Genomic DNA, 19692 nt, shown 5'->3' with positions numbered 1-19692 from the left:
TGCATTTACTGAGGTTATAGAAATGAAAATAGAACAAGATGTGAGAAATGAAAAATATAAAATACATATTCACCAACATCATGTTATTGAGGAATATTGGCCTACAGTAACATACCGGTGTGCATTGACATTTGGTGGAACTAGTGGTGGAACTTGAAGCTTGTAGATAGTGGAAAAATCCAGCTTCAAAGATCCCATAAAACTTGAAATTTTATTGAATAAGTATTAAAAAATAATAATCGACAGAATAATAGTCACAACCCCGAGGTGAGGAGAATACGTAGGCAGACGTGTTTCACAACACAGGGTCTTTAGTCATTGCAATCTCTTTCTGTTTGCTTACATTGAAGCTTGTAGGCCCCAATGCAAATCTCCAACAGGTCCCTCAACTACCACAAGTCTTTAATAGTATTGGTCTTATCATATTAGCCAAAAGGCTGCAATCCCTGAACCTATTATAGTTATGCCCATAGCTGGAAGTTTTATTCCACATGTACAGTAGTAATGTAGGTTTGCATCACTAAAACTATTTCACATACATTACCTCTCTCCTTCCTTTTGGTTGCTTGAACTGATCCTTAACATTCCTACTTCCCACTGATCAAATGAGGATTGTGCAGGAACTGGAGTAAAAGTGAAACCGCCATTATTGGGGTAAGTTGCCTCTAGTGTGTAAAGATAAGTCCAGTGAGCTTCCCATGACTCAGAATATGGAAATCCTGGAAAATCAAGGCAGAATAGACATAAAGTATGTTTGAGATTATCTCTGACGTATATTTTACAAAATTGAAAGTAAATTATAATTTAAAGAAAAGTGATCTGCCCAACAGGAGCTTAAAAGGGTTGTCCGGTCCAAATCAACAAGTCTGCAGTCACTCTGTGCAACTGCCGACTTATGAATCCCCCAACACACGCATTGTGCGCTGCGGGTATTTGCCGGTTTCTGACCCGGGACCGGAGGGTATGTATGAGTTATATACAGTGTGGAAAATAAGTATTTGATACACTGACGATTTTGCAAGTTTTCCAACCTACAAAGAATGGAGAGGTCAGTAATTTTTATTGTAGGTACACTTCACCTGTGAGAGACAGAATCTAAAAATAAAAAACAGAAAATCACATTGTATGATTTTTAAATAATTAAAATGCATTTTATTGCATGAAATAAGTATTTGCTCACCTACCAACCAGCAAGAATTCTAGCTCTCACAGACCTGTTAGTTTTTCTTTAAGAAGCCCTCCAACTCTGCACTCTACTTGTATTAATTGCACCTGTTCAAACTCTTTACCTGTATAAAATACACCTATCCACACACTCAATCAATCACATTCCAACCTCTCCACCATGGCCAAGACCAAAGAGCTGTCTAAGGACACCTGGGACAAAATTATAGACCTGCACAAGGCTAGGATGGGCTACAGGACAATAGGGTAGTAGCTTAGTGAGAAGGTAACAACTGTTGGCACAATTATTAGATGTTAGAACCCTCCTGTTTGTTTTTTCCATCTTGTGTTTTGCGATCACTTGACCATCTGCCTTTATATTCCAGCTCCGCCCTCCTGGCTGTGCTGGACTTCAGTGTTTGACTGTTTCTCTAGCCTGTTGCTTTGGTGCCTTTCTCTGTCAGTTCGCTTGGTCCTTCTGGGACCTCTAGTACCTTTTGTCAGTTTGTCTTTTTGTGTTCTGCAACAACTTCTCTGTTTAGGAGGTGTCCCATTTTGGTCCCAGTCCTTAGTTCTTTTAGGGACCCCTCCCTTAATGCTATAGGTCTTCATTCAGACTAGCCGAGGACTAAGGCGGGTCTGTTCGCTAGGAACAGGCAGCCCGCTACATCGTAGGGATTCAGCTTAGTCTTACTGTAGGGACAGCTTTCCCTAATACATGTTGCAGATCATAACAGTAAGTACAGCCCAAAAAACTAAACGGAAAGAAATTCGGGGATCAGTATGGTTTCCGTCCAGGATTTGCCTCAACGCCTGCTGGGATAGTCTCTGGAGGTGGCCGAGCTTCAGCAACACGTGAGTAGCTGTTCTGGAGCGCATTTTGTCGAACCCAAGGAAGGACTGCCTGATGTTTTTTGTGGTAAACAGCAAGATTTTTTTTCCTTTAAAAATGCTTGTTTGTTATATTTTCATTTGAGACCAAGGTCCTCTGGGAATGAATCACAGCGCATTGGTTTGATGCCACTTTTGCGCAATGAACCACAGGGGTGGACCTTTTCTCTCCAACCTAATGATCCGTGTTTAAGGTCTGTTGAAGATTTTTTTTCTGCTATGGGGCTATTATATGATGATCCTGATCGAATCTCATCTGCTGAAGCAGAACTCAGGCGTTTGAATCAGGGGTCAGGTGATGTTGAAAATTATTGCACACACTTCAGGAGATGGGCTTCAGAAGTCAAATGGAATGATCCTGCGCTGAAATTTTTATTTCTTGCTGGTCTGAGTGAAAGGGTTAAGGATCTGCTAATTGCATTCCCGGTACCTTAGACTCTGCAGGATGCCATGCAATTAGCTGTTCATGTGGACAGGAGGCTGAGGTGCAGGCTGAATGAGGTAAAGACTCCTGTAATGTCAGTTCCTAGTCCCAGAAAATCTGCTCAGACGGCAGAGAACAGATGAAGGCTGGGGCGATGTCACTCCGCTCTCAGGAAAGAGACCGGAGGTTCGCCGAGGGATTGAGTCTTTATTGTGGTAAAGCTGACCATTTGATTAAGTATTGTGAGCGTTGTTTAAGTAAAGAAAAAAAAAAGGTCAGTTACGCCCGTATTGCTTGTTTACACTCTGCAAGAGTATTTCTTTCTGGGAGTACTACTTTGCACGGAGATTTGATTGAATTTCAGGTATTTGTGGATTATGGTTCAACACTTAATGTGATTGATAAAGGGTTTTTGGAAAACCTTAAATTAAAATCCAAACCTTTGTCATCACCTATTTCTGTGATTGCAATTGATAACACTCCCTTGAAATGTATTACTCACAAGGTTGCTGCATTTCCCCTCACTATCAATGGAGTTCACCAAGAAATTTTGGACTTGGTTGTTTTAGATAATTTATCCTCTCCGGTTGTTCTAGGATTGCCTTGGTTAAAACTGCACAATCCTTTACTGGACTGGTCTACTAATGTGATTAAGTCTTGGAGTCCGAAGTGCTATGATAAATGTTGTAATGGTCGCATTGCGGCTGTGGAAAAAGGGGAATTACCTGTACCTATTCAAGATTGTTGGAGGGTTTTTTCGGAGGAGGAGTCGCAAGTTTTACCTCCTCATAGGGATTATGATTGCGCCATTGAGTTTGCTCCGGGAGCTACTCTTCCCAAGAGTCGCTTGTTTAATCTGACTATCCCTGAAAGAAAGGCCTTGGAGGAATACATACTGACTAGCCTGGCTGCTGGTCACATTAGACCTTCTAAGTCGCCTGTGGCAGTTGGAATTTTCTTTGTTAAAAAAAAGGACGGGGATTTATGTCCATGTCTGGATTTTCGTGAAATTAATAAGATTACCGTACGCAATTCCTACCCATTGCCGTTAATTCCTAACTTGTTTAACCAGTTAGTGGGGCCCAAGTGGTTTTCTAAAATTGATCTCCGGGGGGCATACAATTTGTTACGAGTGAAGGCGGGTGAACATTGGAAATCTGCTTTTAACACTCCGGTAGGTCATTTTGAGAATCTGGTGATGCCTTTTGGTCTTACCAATGCACCTGCATTTTTTCAGAACCTTATTAATGACATCCTGAGACCTTTGATTGGTAAGAATGTGGTTGTGTATTTGGATGACATTTTGATCTACTCACCAGATCTAGAGTCCCATTGGCAGAGTGTACGTGAAGTTTTGCTAAGCTGGAGAAATGTGAGTTCGCTGTGCAGAAAATTAGTTTTTTGGGCTACATTGTCTCCAGCGAGGGCTTTGAGATGGACCCTGTGAAGGTTCAAGCTGTGCAGGAATGGCCTAGGCCTATTGGTTTGAAATCTATACAGAGATTTTTGGGTTTTGCCAATTATTACAGGAAATTCATTAAGAATTTTTCTATAATTGTTAAACCTCTAACCGATCTCACCAGGAAAGGTGCGAATACGGCCCAGTGGACTACTGAGGCCATTGCAGCGTTTGAGTATCTCAAAGAGAGGTTCAGTTCTGCCGCTATTTTTATGCAGCCTGATGAAACCAAGGCTTTTTTGGTTGAGGTCGATGCTTCATCGGTGGGGGTCGGAGCGGTTTTGTCTCAGGAGAACAAGGGTGGAGTACATCCTTGTGCCTTCTTTTCAAAAAAAATTTCGAAAACCAAACTGAATTATGATGTTGGAAATCGGGAGTTGCTGGCTATTAAACTCGCGTTTGAACATTGGCGTCATTTTTTGGAAGGTGCTAGATTTCCTATTCAGGTTTTCACAGATCATAAGAATTTGATCTATCTGGATGCTGCCAAGCGCTTGAATGCCCGTCAAGCTAGGTGGGCACTTTTTTTTTCTCGGTTTCATTTTTCTGTTACCTATATCCCTGGTACTAAGAATGTTAAAACCGATGCTTTATCTCGCAGCTTCTCTCCTACGGTCGGTGCCAAGGAGGAGAATAGCATTTTTCAGAAAGGAGTTGTGGTGGCGGCATTGGACTCCGTTTTGGAGAATGGGATTCTGAAAGCTCAAGATGATGCTCCATCTAACACTCCCCATGGGAGGTTGTTCGTGCCTAGAGCCTTTAGGAGAGATTTGCTTGTGGAGTGTCAGGAGTTTCGGTTGGCAGGTCATCCAGGAATTTCGGAGACTAAGAGACTTATCAGTCGCAGTTTTTGGTGGCCTGGATGGCGGAAAGAAGTCATCAAGTGGGTGCGTCAGTGTACTGTGTGTTCTAGGTCAAAGGCTTCACATACTCCTGCTGCGGGGTTGCTTTGCTCTCTGGAGGTTCCTAGTGCGCCTTGGACGCATCTCACAATGGATTTTATTACTAATCTTCCTGTGTCCGAGGGTTTTACTGTCATCTGGGTGGTCGTGGACCGTTTTAGTAAGATGTGTCATTTGGTTCCATTCATTAAGTTGCCCTGCGCCAAGACACTCGCTAAGGCATTTGTTAAGGAAATTGTCAAGCTCCATGGCGTTCCCACGGATATTGTTTCTGATAGAGGATCTCAGTATGTGGCTCGCTTTTGGCGTGCTTTTTGTGACAGGTTGGGAGTCCATTTGTCATTTTCGTCTGGTTATCATCCTGAGTCTAATGGACAGACTGAAAGAAAGAACCAGGATGTTCAACAGTTTTTGCGTTGTTTTGTGGCGAACAATCAAGAGGTGTGGTCTGAGTTTCTGCCTCTCGCAGAATTTGCTCTTAACAATCATACATCTCCTCTACTGGGTATTCTCCTTTTTTTTGTTGTACTGGGAGACATCCGTCTTTTGGTTCATTCTCCAAATTGGGGTCGGAGGTGCTGGAGGAGGAGAATTTTTCCGGTGATTTGGAGAGAGTTTGGACTAATGTACGTTGCAACCTTCAAGAGTCTAACAAGAAGTCCAAGAAGTATTTTGACAGGAAACGTAAGGAGGTTTTGTTTACTGTGGGTGACATGGTTTGGTTGTCCTCGAAGAACCGGCGGTTGAGGATTCCCTCTAAAAACTGGGTTCTAAGTTTGTGGGTCCATTTAAAGTGCTTCAGGTTGTTAACCCGTCTGCTGTTAGGTTGGATGTCCCTACTTCCTGGAAGATTAATCCTGTGTTTCATGTTTCCTTGTTGAAAAAAGCTGATGTATATAATAGGGACGCCACTGTCACAGTTCCTCCTGTGGTGGAAGACGGCGAATATGAAATTTCTCGTATCTTGAATTTTAGATGGCATAGAGGGAGATTACAGTATCTTGTCTCCTGGAAGGGTTTCGGTCCCGAAGACAACTCCTGGGTAAAAACGGATGATGTCTCTGCTCTTAGGCTTGTTAAGCTTTCCACAGGAGGTTTCCGGATAGGCCTGGGCCTGGAGGATCCGGAGGATCCTCATAAAAGAGGGGGTACTGTTAGAACCCTCCTTTTTGTTTTTTCCATCTTGTGTTTTGCGGTCACGTGACCATCTGCCTTTATATTCCAGCTCCGCCCTCCTGGCTGTGCTGGACTTCAATGTTTGACTGTTTCTCTAGCCTGGTGCTTCGGTGCCTTTCTCTGTCAGTTCGCTTGGTCCTTCTGGGACCTCTAGTACCTTTTGTCAGTTTGTCTTTTTGTGTTCTGCAACAACTTCTCTGTTTAGGAGGTGTCCCATTTTTGTCCCAGTCGTTAGTTCTTTTATGGACCCTTCCCTTAATGCTATAGGTCTTCGTTCAGACTAGCCGAGGACTAAGGCGGGTCTGTTCGCTAGGAACAGGCAGCCCGCTACATCGTAGGAATTCAGCTTAGTCTTACTGTAGGGACAGCTTTCCCCTATCTTTCCTTAGTACATGTTGCAGATCATAACATTAGAAAATGGAAGAAACACAAGATGACTGTCAATCTTCCTTGGTCTGGGGCTCCATTCAAGATCCTGCCTCATGGGTTAATGATGATTCTCAGAAAGGTCAGAAATCAGCCCAGAACTACACAGGCGGACCTGGTCAATGACCTGAAGAGAGCTGGAAGCAAACATTTCCTTTAGTAACACACAACACTGTCATAGATTAAAATCTTGCAGTGCTGCAAGGTCCCCCGGCTCACGCCAACATGTCCAGTCCAATTTGAAGTCCGCCAATGGCCATATGGATGATCCAGATGAGGCATGGGAGAAGGTCATATGGTCAGATGAGACCAAAATAGAACGTTTGGTATCAACTCCACTCGTCGTGTTTGAAAGAAGAAGGATGAGTACAACCCCAAGAACACCGTCCCAACCGTGAAGCATGGTAGGAGAAACATCATATTTTGGGGGTGCTTTTCTGCAAAAGAGACAGGATGATTGCACCGTATTGAAGGGAGGATGGATTGGGTCATGCATCGCAAGATTTTGGCCAATAACCTCCTTCCCTGAGTAAGAGCATTGAAGGTGGGTCGTGGCTGGGTCTTCCAGCAGGACAATGGCTCGAAACACACAGCCAGGGCAACTAAAGAGTGGCTCTGTAAGAAGCATTTCAAGGTCCTGGAGTGGCCTAGCCAGTCTCCAGATCTGGAGAAAGTCTTTGGATTGAGTGGAAACTCAATGTTGCTCAGTGACAGCCCCAAAATCTGAAAGATCTGGAAAAGATCTGTATGGAAGAGTGGTGCAAAATTCCTGCTGCAGTGTGTGCAAACTTGGTCAAGAACTTCAGGAAACATCTGACCTCTGTAATTGCAAACAAAGGTTTCTGTAACAAATATTAAGTTCCGTTTTTCTATTGTATCAAATACTTATTTCATGCAATAAAATGCTAATGAATTATGTAAAACTCATACAATGTATTTTTCAGGATTTTTTTTAAGATTCTGTCTCTCACAGTTGAAGTGTACCTACGATAAAAATTACAGACCTCTCCATTCTTTGTAGGTGGGAAAACTTGCAAAATCGGCAGTGTATCGAATACTTATTTTCACCACTGCATACTCCCAGCCAGGGCACGTCTAGTGGGTGTGGCCTTTCTCCCTACACTTGTATAGTATCCAGCCTGCACCTCGTCTAGTGACGCGGCCGGCCATACATACCCTTTGGTCCTGGGTCAGAAATTGACGAATCCCTGCAACGCATAGTGGATGCGCTGGGGGACTCATGAGTCTGCAGTCACACAGAGTGACTGCAGACTTATCGATTTAGACCGGAGAACCCCTTTAAGTGCATTGATACTCATGAGAAAAAAAAGTAAAACCATGGAAAATGAGCACATTCATGAAAAATGATTTCATAAAATTCTAAAAGATATTGGTTAATATTTAAAAAGAAAAGTTAATGCTCATAGTTAATGCTACAGGAAATATTATAGTCAATACTACATTTCTAGAATGCATTTGGTATACACAGGGGTTCATGTATTACCATCGACATTTTTGTAGAGAAGCTGTGAGCAAGAATAACTAACTTCTCTTTCTCCATAGGCTGCAAAAGTGATGCTATCATTGTCTTTGCAGGTGACACATATTATCATCTAATTGTACCCAAATGCACAAGGGTTATAATATTTATCATCACATGATTTGTGCCCCCTTCTCAGGAAGTGAACGAGAGCAGTTGTTGGCAGTATGTTATCCTGAATCACGCTATACAGACACATTGTGCATTATGAAAGACCAATCTGCACAGAAAGCAATTGTGGGGTGTAGACTTTTAGGTCTTTAGAATGTAAGATCTTTACTTCCTGATTGATTATAGAATTTAAACGTCCGAGCAGTACGCATATATCTCTGCAATGACGTTCTAATATATCCCTGCATAATGTGATCGCTGGGTGTAGGGAGAGAGAAGGAGTTCCTGGGTCCTAAGAGACCTAGTCAGCTCTGCTATGCAGCCAGAAGGCTGAATTTACCCTGTAACTGAATCTGAATTTACCCTGTAACTGGGGCTAATGTACAAGCCCCAGTTACAGTGAAAACAGAAATAAAAAAAACATACTTAAATATTGAAATGCGTCCCAAAGGTTTTTTATCACCATGCTTGCACGGGTTTCCTCTGAGTACTCTGGTTTCCTCCCACACTCCAAAGACATAATGGTGGGGAATTTAAATTGTGAGCCCCAATGGGGACAGTGATGGTAATGTCTGTAAAGTGCTGCAGTATATGATGGTTCCATAGAAGCAAAACATAATAAATAAGTAAAAAATAAATAAAATAAACTGTATATATGAAAATGGTTTGATCTTGAACTGGTTAAGAAAACAATTATAGGTTCAGCAAAGAATTTTCCGTTATGTACATCGTAGTATATATGGTGGATAGGGTATAAAAAAGTCTATACACTTCTGTTTTGCCAGGTTTTTGTCATGTAAAATAATCATATTAAGAAGATTCATTTTAGAATTTTTTTCAGAATGTAAACTATATTCTGTAAAATTCAATTGAAAACTAATGTTTTTGGTTGGAAAAAGAACAATAAAGAACTAAAATAATGTGGTTGTATAAATATGCACACCCTTAAACTGATACTTTAAGTATCCTTTGAAATTATGACAGCATTCAGTCTTTTTGGTTAGGATTCTATCAACATGGCAAATCTAAAATTAATAATCTTTGCCCACTCTTCCTTGCAGTAACGATCCAAACCTGACAGATTGTGAGGACATCATCTGTGTACAGCGCCCTCTTCTGGACAACCTACAGAGCTTCAATTGGATTTAGATCTGGGCTTGGGCTGGGCCTTTTTAAAAAGATGTTCTCTGGCAAAGCCATTCTTTTGTTGATTTGGAGGCATGATTCGGGTCATTGTCGTGCTAATAGTGAAATTCCTCTTCCTCAACAGCTTCTTAGTAGAAGCCTGAAGGTTTTGAAGCAAAATTGACTGATATTTGGAACTGTTCACAATTCCCTCCACATCTACTAAAGCTTCAGTTCCAGCTGCCGAAAAAAAATCCCCAAAGCATAATGCTGTCTCCACCATGCTTCACTGTGGGTATGGTGGTCTTTTGATGATGCACATTTTGGCTTTGCACAAAATATCTTTATGGAATTATGGGCAAAAAATTCAACCTTGGTCTCATCAAACCATAACATGTTTTCACACATGCTTTTGGCATACTTAACGTAGGTTTGGACAAAACATAGCCGGACTGGGATGTTTAACTTTGTAAGGAAAGGCTTCCGTCTTGCCACCCTACCCCACAGGCTAGACATGAAAAATATGGGAGATTGTTGCCACATGCAGTAAAAAAACAGTACTTTCCAGAAATTTCTGCAGCTCCTTCAATGTTGCTGTAGGCCTCTTGACAGCCTCTTGGAACAATTTTCCTCTTGTTTTTTCATCAATTTTTGAGGGATGTAGAATTCTAGATAATGTCACTGCTGTGCCAAATTTAAGCCATTTTTTGATGACCATCTTCACACTGTTCAATGGTATATCATATGCTTTGGAAATGTTTTTGTACTTTACTCTTGATGGACAACTTTCATCAATGAGATCTCTATGCTGCGTTATAAGCGGTTTACGGACTATGGCTTTTGATGTAAAATACAACCAAGAAAATGTCAGGAAAATCCTACTAGAACAGCTAAACTTTATATGAGGTTAATCAGAATCACAGTAGATGATGGCAGCTGTGCACTAACTATATAACAGGAGTTTAAATGCGATTGGCTAATTCTGAACACAACTACATCTGTAATTATAAGAGGGTGTTTACACTTATGCAACTGTAACATGGTGTGGGGAGGCAGTCATAGGTGTGCAACTTATCTTTCACACCCTGCCATGCTAGATGAAAATGGGGGTCCTGGCTAGGTGTGTGTGCTGATGTTACCTTGGCAATATGCCTCTGCAGACCACATACTGTTGGACTTGGCAGGACAGGACCAGAAGAGGTAGAATTGAAGGAGTGAGCTCATAGTCAAACTTTTTCTATACTGAACAGTATCTTGATATGAATTATGTACATCAGATAGTAGGCACAATACTTCACGAATGCTTCGCTTGCAATTAGCAGAAAAAAGGCATTTTCTAGTTACAAGTGACACATTACTCTTCTCACATCTCACAACAGTCCAGGAAACTATCATGGGAAGCTCCGTCTTCCCCTGTGGGACCACATGGATTGAATTGTAAAGATATGGCCCCTCACAGCTACTCTCAGTTCCCAGTTGCAGCTGACTTGTGAGTACCCCACTGGCGGGGGTATGGTAATACAACTCCTCACTAGTACCTCTACGGTCTGTTTGACGAGGGTCATAGGTTCCATCCTGTACCACTGTATCCTAAGTTCTCCACAGGTGAGGTCCTGTCCCATTATGGCGACACTTAGCTTTCCTCCTTATGGAAAAGCTGTGACAAAACAGCTTCTTATCTTAATCAGTCAGACGTTTAGATTTGTTAAGCCAAGAAAAATACATTATTATTTTTGTGTTGACCATTGAATGTATGTGTTTGTTTGGCTGGTTAAGAAGGACAGTGACTTAGTGTTTGGGAACAATGATGTTTGTTACTATACTAATTGCATATTGTACTAAACCAGCTAGTTTGGTTACAAGAGCTGGGGGATTAGCTCAAACAATGAGACCTGAGTGAGCCCTGCACCTTTATCTCTGACCTGTGACTGATGACCTTAGCCACCTATGTAAATATAAAAAGGGTTTTCTATCCTGCTGCAAGGAGAATCAAGGAGAAGCAGAGAATCAGAGAGACACTCTTCATAACAGCAGCTTGGTAGCAAGTCTTGATCCAGAGAGACACAGATTGAGATTCTACATGATTTCGGCCTAAGGGTATACGGCCCTGACTAGAAGGATACAGATATGCTCCACTGACCATCAGAGAATCAATGGATACATTTGGGGAGACCAGGTTGGGAAGAAAAAGTCACCTGGCCCCATGGATATGTTGTTTGGGGTTGCCAGGTGGGATCCTCCAGCCGCCTGGAACCCATGGAGACATTCAGAGAAGCCAGATTGGGACCAGCCGGTCATCTGGCCCCATTGAAACTCTCGGAGAGGCCAGGGTGGACCCTCAGGTCTCCTGGCCTTGTACCTTGAAGGTCTGTCAGCTTCCTAAGCTTGCCGCTACCTCCTCTCTGTGGGGGCCTACCAAAAGAGGGGGGACACTGGTTAAGGTATTTTGCCCTGGAAGTCCCAAAGTCGCAGCTGTTCTATTCCCAAGCGGGCCAACGAAAGGGTGAGACTGTGTAATTTTGCACCATCTTGGGTATTTGTTGGGACTGTTCTATGTGTTTATTGTCAGTTTGGTGGGTCAATAAAATATTGCCACACTATTTTTACTCACCCTGTGTTGTCTGAGTAGTATTATGCTCACGGAAGACCCCAGGTCTTCACCCAAGCATTTGCTAAAGTCCTGTTTATGTAATTCCTTCCTTTCACTTCCTTTCAATTCTATCTTCCGCTTCCCCTGAGCAAAGTTCCGTACTGTCACAAGGGCCTCCCTGACCTGCACCTAGGACCTTGTCCTTCCTTCCGTCTCTGCTAGGCTTTCTGCCTGAAATCTGACTTCCCACTGTTTCTTCACCTTCCTTGAGATTGTACTATCTGTACTCGAGTCGCCCTCTTGGCAAACTAATACCCTTTAAATGCAGGTCTGCATGTAGCTAGCTCAGTACTTCTCAGTTGCTAAACCCTATATGATCATAACAGTAAATCTGCCTCAGCTAGTTCCCATATAACTCCTCTCATCCTGGGCTAGTACCAACTATTAACCCTGTTTGTTGCTAACCAGATGTTGCTGGGCAGAAAATGAATATATCAACATTTCAACACATAGGAATGCATGACATATCCACAGATTCTACAAGGGGGATGTGACAGCATCTCCACTACCTTACACAACCACATTATATTAGTATTACTATTTTTATTTCCCTCCTCAAAATGATTTTAGTTTGTCAATGGATTTGTACAGATTATGGGTGACATTAAAGTTAAAAAAAAGTTCTGAAATTATTCTTCTTGATATGATTTTTTTATATGACAAAAGACCTGGCATTTTAACAGACTTTTTATATTCATTGTAGGTGAATAAACTGAACTCTATGTACGGTGGCTTGCGAAAGGGTTCACCCCCTTCTAATTTTTCATGTTTTGCTACCTCACAACCTGGAATTTCACAGTTTTTTTTAGGGTTTGCATCAGTTCATATAAAGAACATGCCTACAACTGTGAACATTTAGTTTTCTTTTAAATGTGAAGAAAACAACAAATAGGACAAAATAACTGAATTCTTCAGTGTGCATAACTATTCACCCCTAAAGTCAGTACTTTGTAGAGCCTCCTTTTGCGGCAATTACATCTGCAAGTCGCTTTGGACAAGTCTCTATGAGCTTTCCACATCTTGTCACTGGGATTTTTGCCCATTCCTCAAGGCAAAACTGCTCCAGCTCCTCCAAGTTAAATGGTTTCCTCTGGTGAACAGCAATCTTCAAGTCTGACCACAGATTTTCAATTGGATTAAGGTCTAGGCTTTGACTAGGCCACTCCAAAACATTTACACCTTTACCTTTAAACCACTCAAGTGTTGCATTAGCAGTATGCTTTAAGTCATTGTCTTGTTGGAAGGTGAACCTCTATCCCAGCCTCAAATCACTGACAGACTGAAAAAGGTTTTGCTCAAGAATATCCCTGTATTTCACACCATCCATCTTCCCCTCAACTTGGACCATTTTCCCTGTCCCTGCTGCCGGAAAGCATCCCCACAGCATGATGTTGCCACCACCATGTTTCACTGTGGGGATGGTGTTCTTGAGGTGATGAGCTGTGTTGGTTTGTCACCTTGGTGGCCAAAAAGTTACATTTTGGTCTCATCTGACCACAGCACCTTCCTTTATACATTTGGGGAGTCTCCCACATGTCTTTTGGCAAACTCAAAATGAGCCTTACAATTTTTGTGTGTAAATTAAGGCTTTTTTTTCTGCCCATTCTTCCATAAAGGCCACCTCTATGGAGTGTATGGCTAATTGTGGTCGCATGGACAGATACTAGTCTCTGCTTGAAGTTCTTTCAGGGTTATCTTTGGTATCTCTGCTGCCTTTCTGATTAATACCCTCCTTGCCCAGACTGAGAGTTTCAGTGAGTGGCCCTCTTTTGGCATCTTTGCTGTAGTACCATGTTCTTTCCATTTGATGATGGATTTGATGGTGTTCCGGGGAATAATCAGAGATTGGGATATTTTTTTATAACCCATCCCTGACTTGTTCTTCTCAAAAACTTTATCCCTGACTAGTTTGGAGATCTCCTTGGTCTTCATGGTGTTGTTTGGTTAGTGGTGCCTTTCACTAAGTATGTAATTTATGAAGGTAGTTGCTAGCAACAGAAATGTTTAAGGGCTTAATAGCAAAAAAGGGGTGAATACATATGCACATGCCAATTTGTAGTTATTTGATCCTATAAATTAAATTTATGCCTATATTTTTCTCACTTCACTTCACCAACTTAGACTATTTAGTGCTGATGCATCACACACAAATTGGATTACAAAAATATTTAACCCCTTTCCGACCTTGTCAGTAATAGTACGTAGCTGTGCCCTGGGCCTTATGTACCATTACGCGCGCTGCGATCGTGCCTGCACACAAGCGGTGTGGGGCGATCACCGCCGGGTGTCAGCTGATTGTCACAGCTGACACACGGTGCTAAGTGCCAGGACCAGTCCCGCACCGCTGCTGGCACCTTAACCCTTGCAATGCTGCGATCGAAGTCGATCTCAGCATTGCGGGAGCAAGGGGAGGTAAGCGCCGGTACTCTCCTCCTCTCCGGCGTCCTGCGGTGTCTGCAGCGGCTCCCGGATGTTGTCATGACACATCCGGGTCACCAGACAGCAGGAAGTTACTTTGGTCATGCGCAGTGCACAACCAAAGTAACTTCTCCTTGAGTGCAGCGCTGACATGATGCATGGCATAGGGAGCTGCTGCTCTCTATGCTATACAGCTGATCAGGCTGCAAAAATTGAAAGTCCCATAGTGGAACAAAGTGTAAAAGTAAAAAAAAGTGCCAGAAAGTGAAAAAGAACTTTTTAAAAAAAATTGTAAAAATATATATATAAAAAAAAAAAAAGAAAAAAATATTCCCCAAAAAATAAAAATATATTGTACCCATAATATTTATTTAATATGAAAAAAAAAAAGTAAACCAATAAAAGTACACATATTTGGTATCGCGACGTCCGGATCAACCTGACCTAAAAAACGGTCCTACCAGTTTACCCCTTTAGTGAACACGGTAAAAGAATTTTTAAAAAAAGAAGCAAAAAATGATGCTTTATCATCATACCGCCAAACAAAAAATGGAATAAAACGCGATCAAAAAGACGAATGCAAATAAAAATGGTAACGTTGAAAACATCATCTTGTCCCGCGAAAAAACAAGCCACCATACAGCTCCATCATCCGAAAAATAAAAAAGTTATAGCTCTCAGAATAAAGCGATGCAAAAAAACTCTTTTTTCTATAAAATAGTTTTTATTGTATAAAAGCGCCAAAACATAGAAAAACTATATAAATGTGGTGCCACTGTAAACGTACTGACCCGAAGAATAAAGCTGCCTTATCAATTTTGCCACACGGCATAAAAATTTAAAAAAAAACAATTCCGGAATTGTTGCATTTTTTTATTCTGCCTCCCAAAAATCAGAATAGAAAGCGATCAAAAAATGTCACATGGCTGAAAATGGTTGCAGTAAAAACATCAACTTGTCCCGCAAAAAACAAGCTGTCTCATGACTCTGTCAGCCGAAATATGGAAAAATTATACCTCTCAAAATATGGCGATGCAAAAACTAGTCTTTGCAAAAAAAAGCGTCTTTTAGTGTGTGACAGCTGTCAATCAGAAAAAAACTATATCTGGCATCGCTGTAATCGCACCGACCCAAAGAATAAAGTCGTCTAATCAATTATACCGCATGAGGAACGGCGTAAAAAATAAACTCTAGGGTTAGGGTTGTGCTAGGGTTAGGGTTGGGCTAGGGTTAGGGTTGGGCTAGGGTTAGGATTGTGCTAGGGTTAGGGTTGGGCTAGGGTTAGGGTTGGGCTAGGGTTAGGGTTAGGGTTGGGCTAGGGCTAGGGTTGGGCTAGGGTTAGGGTTGTGCTAGGGTTAGGGTTGTGTTTGGGTTGGGATTTTTACAAAAGTAAAGAAAAAAAATGATGACAATATGGCGAATAGTGTTGAGCGCAAGTGCTCGCTACTTGAGTTTGAATCGGGTGCTCGGGTATACGCCGAGTATAGCGGGTGCTCGAGTGACATGCTTGAGTCTCTGCCCCATATGTTTTGCAGCTGTTATGCAGCCAAAAAAAACTTGCGGGATTGCCTGCCATGCACGAGCGATTCCTGCATGTTTTTTTTGGGGTGTCTAATAACCGTGAAACATGTGGGGCGGGGACTCGAGCATGTCACTTGAGCACCCGCGATACATGGTGCATACCTGAGTACCCAATGCAAACTCAAGTAGCGAGCACTTGCGCTCAAGACTAATGACAATTTATTCAATATGATGACCTAATGTTATCAAATTCTGTGTCGTACCTCTGGGTTCAAAATGTTCACTATACCCCTTGATAAAATCCTTGAGGGGTCTAGTTTCCAAAATGGAGTCACTTCTGAGGGGTTTCCACTGTTTAGGCGTGTCAGGGGTTCTCCAAACGCGACATGGCATCTGCTCTTGATTCCAGCCAATTTTGCGTTCAAAAAGTCAAACAGTGCTACTTCCCTTCTGAACCCTGCCGTGAGCCCAAACAGTGTATTTTCCCCACATATGGGGTATCGGTGTACTCAGGAGAAATTGCACAACAGTTTTTGGTGTCCATTTTCTCCTCTTACCTTTGTGAAAATAAAAAAAATTGACACTAAAACATTATTTTTGTGGAAAAAGTTTGATTTTTTTATTTTCACGGCGCCATGTTATAAACTTCTGTGAAGCACCTGGGGGTTCAGGGTGCTCACCACACATCTAGATAAGATCCCTGAGGGGTCTAGTTTCCAAAATGGTGTCACATGTGGGTTTTTTTCACTGTTTAGGCACATAAGGGGCTCTCCAAACGCAACATGGCGTCTGCTAATTATTCAAGTAAATTTTACATTCAAAAACTCAAATGGCGCTCCTTCCCTTCCGAACCATGCCGTGCGCCCAAACAGTGGTTTTCTCCCACATATGGGGTATCGGCTTACTCAGGAGAATTTGCACAACAAATGGTATGGTGCAATTTCTCCTGTTACCCTTATGAAAATGCAAAATTGGGGGCTAAAAAAAATTTTTGTGGGAAAAATTTGAAAATGTTATTTTTTCGGCTCAATGTTATAAACTTCTGTGAAGCTCCTGGGGGTTCAGGATGCTTACCACACATCTAGATAAGTTCCCTGAGGGATCTAGCTTCCAAAATGGCGTCACTTGTGGGGGGTTTCCACTGTTTAGGCATATCAGGGGCTCTCCAAACACAACATGGTGTCCGCTAATTATTCAAGCAAATTTTACATTCAAAAAGTCAAATGGCGCTCCTTCCCTTCCGAACCCTGCTGTGCACCCAAACAGTGGTTTTCTCACATATATGGGGTATCGGCTTACTCCTTAGAAATTGCACAACAAATGATATGGCGCAATTTTTCCTGTTACCCTTATGAAAATGGAAAGTGGGGGGCTGAAAAACATTTTTGTGGGAAAAATGTGAAAATTTTATTTTTACAGCTCAATGTTATAAACTTCTGCGAATCACCCGGGGGTTCAGGGTGCTCACCACACATCTAGAGAAGTTCCCTGAGGGGTCTAGTTTCCAAAATGGTGGCACTTGTGGGGGATTTCCACTGTTTAGGCACATCACGTGCTCCCCAAACACAACATGGCGTCCGCTAATTATTCAAGCAAATTTTACATTCAAAAAGTCAAATGGCGCTCCTTCCCTTCCGAACCCTGCCGTACACCCAAACAGTGGTTTTCTCCCACATATGGGGTATCGGCGTGCTCAGGTGGAATTGCAAAACAAATTTTGGGGTCCATTTTTAATGATACCCTTGCAAAAATAAAAAAATGGGGTCTAAAGTAACATTTTGGTGAAAAAAAATAAATGTTAATTTTTTTCTTCCACATTCCAAAAATTCCTGTGAGGCATCTGAAGGGTTAATAAACTTCTTGAATGTGGTTTTGAGCACCTTGAGGGGTGCAGTTTTTAGAATGGTGTCACTTTTGGGTATTTTCTGTAATAAAGGCCCCTCAAAGTCACTTCAAATGTGATGTGGTCCGTAAAAAACATTTTGTTGTAAAAATGAAAAATCGCTGGTCAACTTTTAACCCTTATAGCTCCCTAAAAAAAAAATTTGGGTTCTAAAATTGTGCTGATGTAAAGTAGACATGTGCGAAATGTTATTTATCAACTATTTTGTGTGACATATCTCTCTGATTTAAGGGCATGAAAATTCAAAGTTTGAAAATTGAGACATTTTCAAAATTTTCGCCAGATTTCCATTTTTTTGCACAAATAAACACAAGAGATATCGAAGAAATTTTACCACTATCATGAAGTACAACATGTCAAGAAAAAACAGTCTCAGAATCAGTGGGATCCATTGAAGTGTTCCAGAGTTATTACCTCATAAAGTAACAGTGGTCAGAATTGTAAAAATTGGCCTGGTCATTAACGTGCAAACAACCTTGGGGGGTAAAGGGGTTAAACACAGGTTGTAATGTAAAAAAAATAGGTAAACAGCCATGGCGGGAGTGAATACTTTCACAAGCCTCGGTAAAGAAATCTAGTAAATGTATTTACTGAATTAGATTCTCAAGATAATATTTTTACATTTAAAGACTTGAAAAACCATAACCAAAGAGTAATGTCAGGAGTAATTGGAGGAACTTCACAGAAGTACAAACATGGCAGACATGGAAGTCTTACATAGACCCAGTCAGACTAAGTCTTTGTATTTAAAATAGGAATCACCACTAAACTATTTCCCAGGGGCCCCATTTTAATCTATGACAACACGTGACCACATTAAAATACATTACCTGCAAAGCAAGCAATAAATACCTAACATGTTATATCTGGCAATAGTGAGTGGTATAACGAGAGTTCGTGGACGGCATCTTGACCTCACCTGTTTCATTGTAGCCCCAAACCTCAATACGAACAAGTTGAGTTGGGAGAGTGTCGGGATCCCAGGTCATTGTAAGAGTTCCATTGTATCCAGGAGTACCATAATATTGCCATTTTTTTGAGTCAACTAATATACTCTTTTCATCCTCAGAAACTTTACTGTGATGAACTAAAAACCATAAAAAAAGAACACTGCAATAATGTGGGATGGTGGAGTGACATTATTAACTCTAAACATAATAATCATCATCTTACATAACTGATTATAACAATAACAGTTTAAAAGGAAGCTGTCACATTAAACATGATCTCCAATATGCAGACAGTGTGTTATAAAACAAAGGAGAGCAGGGAAGACTGATATTGAGTATTGTGTGAAAACTGGAAACATTACGTACAACTTGTATTTTATCCATTTATCCTGCAGTTTTGGAGTCCAGTGGGTGTTCCTACTAAGTGATTGACGCTATCTGTATCAACATTCATACACAGAGGATATCAAACTTTGACTGATAAAAAACAGACTCCTAAATCCAGAATGCGGACGGACTTATGCAACTGAAATATAAATTATACTGAATATTCCCTCACAAAAATATCTAATTTATCTAGTGAGCTCCTTCTATTCTATTACATCCTGCTGTGTGGTTAGTGTGGTTCTAAGTCCTGACACCCCCACGAATCACTCAAATGAACCCGAACAGTGAACAGATCAAGACAGGACCGCACAGTAGAGTGCGGAGTAAGGGTTCAATAAAAGCATTGACTTTGTACCCTATGCTTTCTATTAAAACCGCACCTCGAGTTCCACAAGAATTATGCATAAGCTTAATATCAGCAAATTATCACTGAGGCATGCAAATTGCCTCTTCAGAGAAAAAGAGAACTTATACTCTATAGCGCCACCTATTGGAAGTAGCAATCCTACAAGTCACAATCAACCCTTGTCTGCAAATTGAGATTCTGATTTAGCTTTTATCCTAAGTCATATTGCACGACTCGTTAAAGGGTTGATTTTGACTTGTAGAATTGCTGCTTCCAATAGGTGGCGCTATAGAGTACAA

At 41.4% G+C, this 19692-nt stretch overlaps 1 protein-coding gene across 2 annotated transcripts in view; it reads right to left on the bottom strand.

The window, feature by feature from the left end:
• SUSD2 (sushi domain containing 2) overlaps positions 1-19692 on the bottom strand; it is a 356158-nt gene that overhangs the window by 222654 nt on the left and 113812 nt on the right. For both annotated transcript variants that reach the window (XM_073676401.1, XM_073676400.1), the window contains exons 4-5: positions 18630-18797; positions 545-719 (exon numbers count right to left, since the gene is read on the bottom strand). In XM_073676401.1, the coding sequence (XP_073532502.1) occupies positions 545-719; positions 18630-18797 (343 nt within the window). The remainder of the gene's footprint in view (positions 1-544; positions 720-18629; positions 18798-19692) is intronic.

Source organism: Phyllobates terribilis, unplaced genomic scaffold (assembly GCF_046119375.1).
Source record: "Phyllobates terribilis strain yellow unplaced genomic scaffold, ASM4611937v1 Scaffold_1__5_contigs__length_1240528914, whole genome shotgun sequence".
Taxonomy (NCBI): Eukaryota; Metazoa; Chordata; class Amphibia; order Anura; family Dendrobatidae; genus Phyllobates; species Phyllobates terribilis.
The sequence above is the reverse complement of the archived record's forward strand: the minus strand, read 5'-3'. Positions and strand labels throughout refer to the sequence as shown.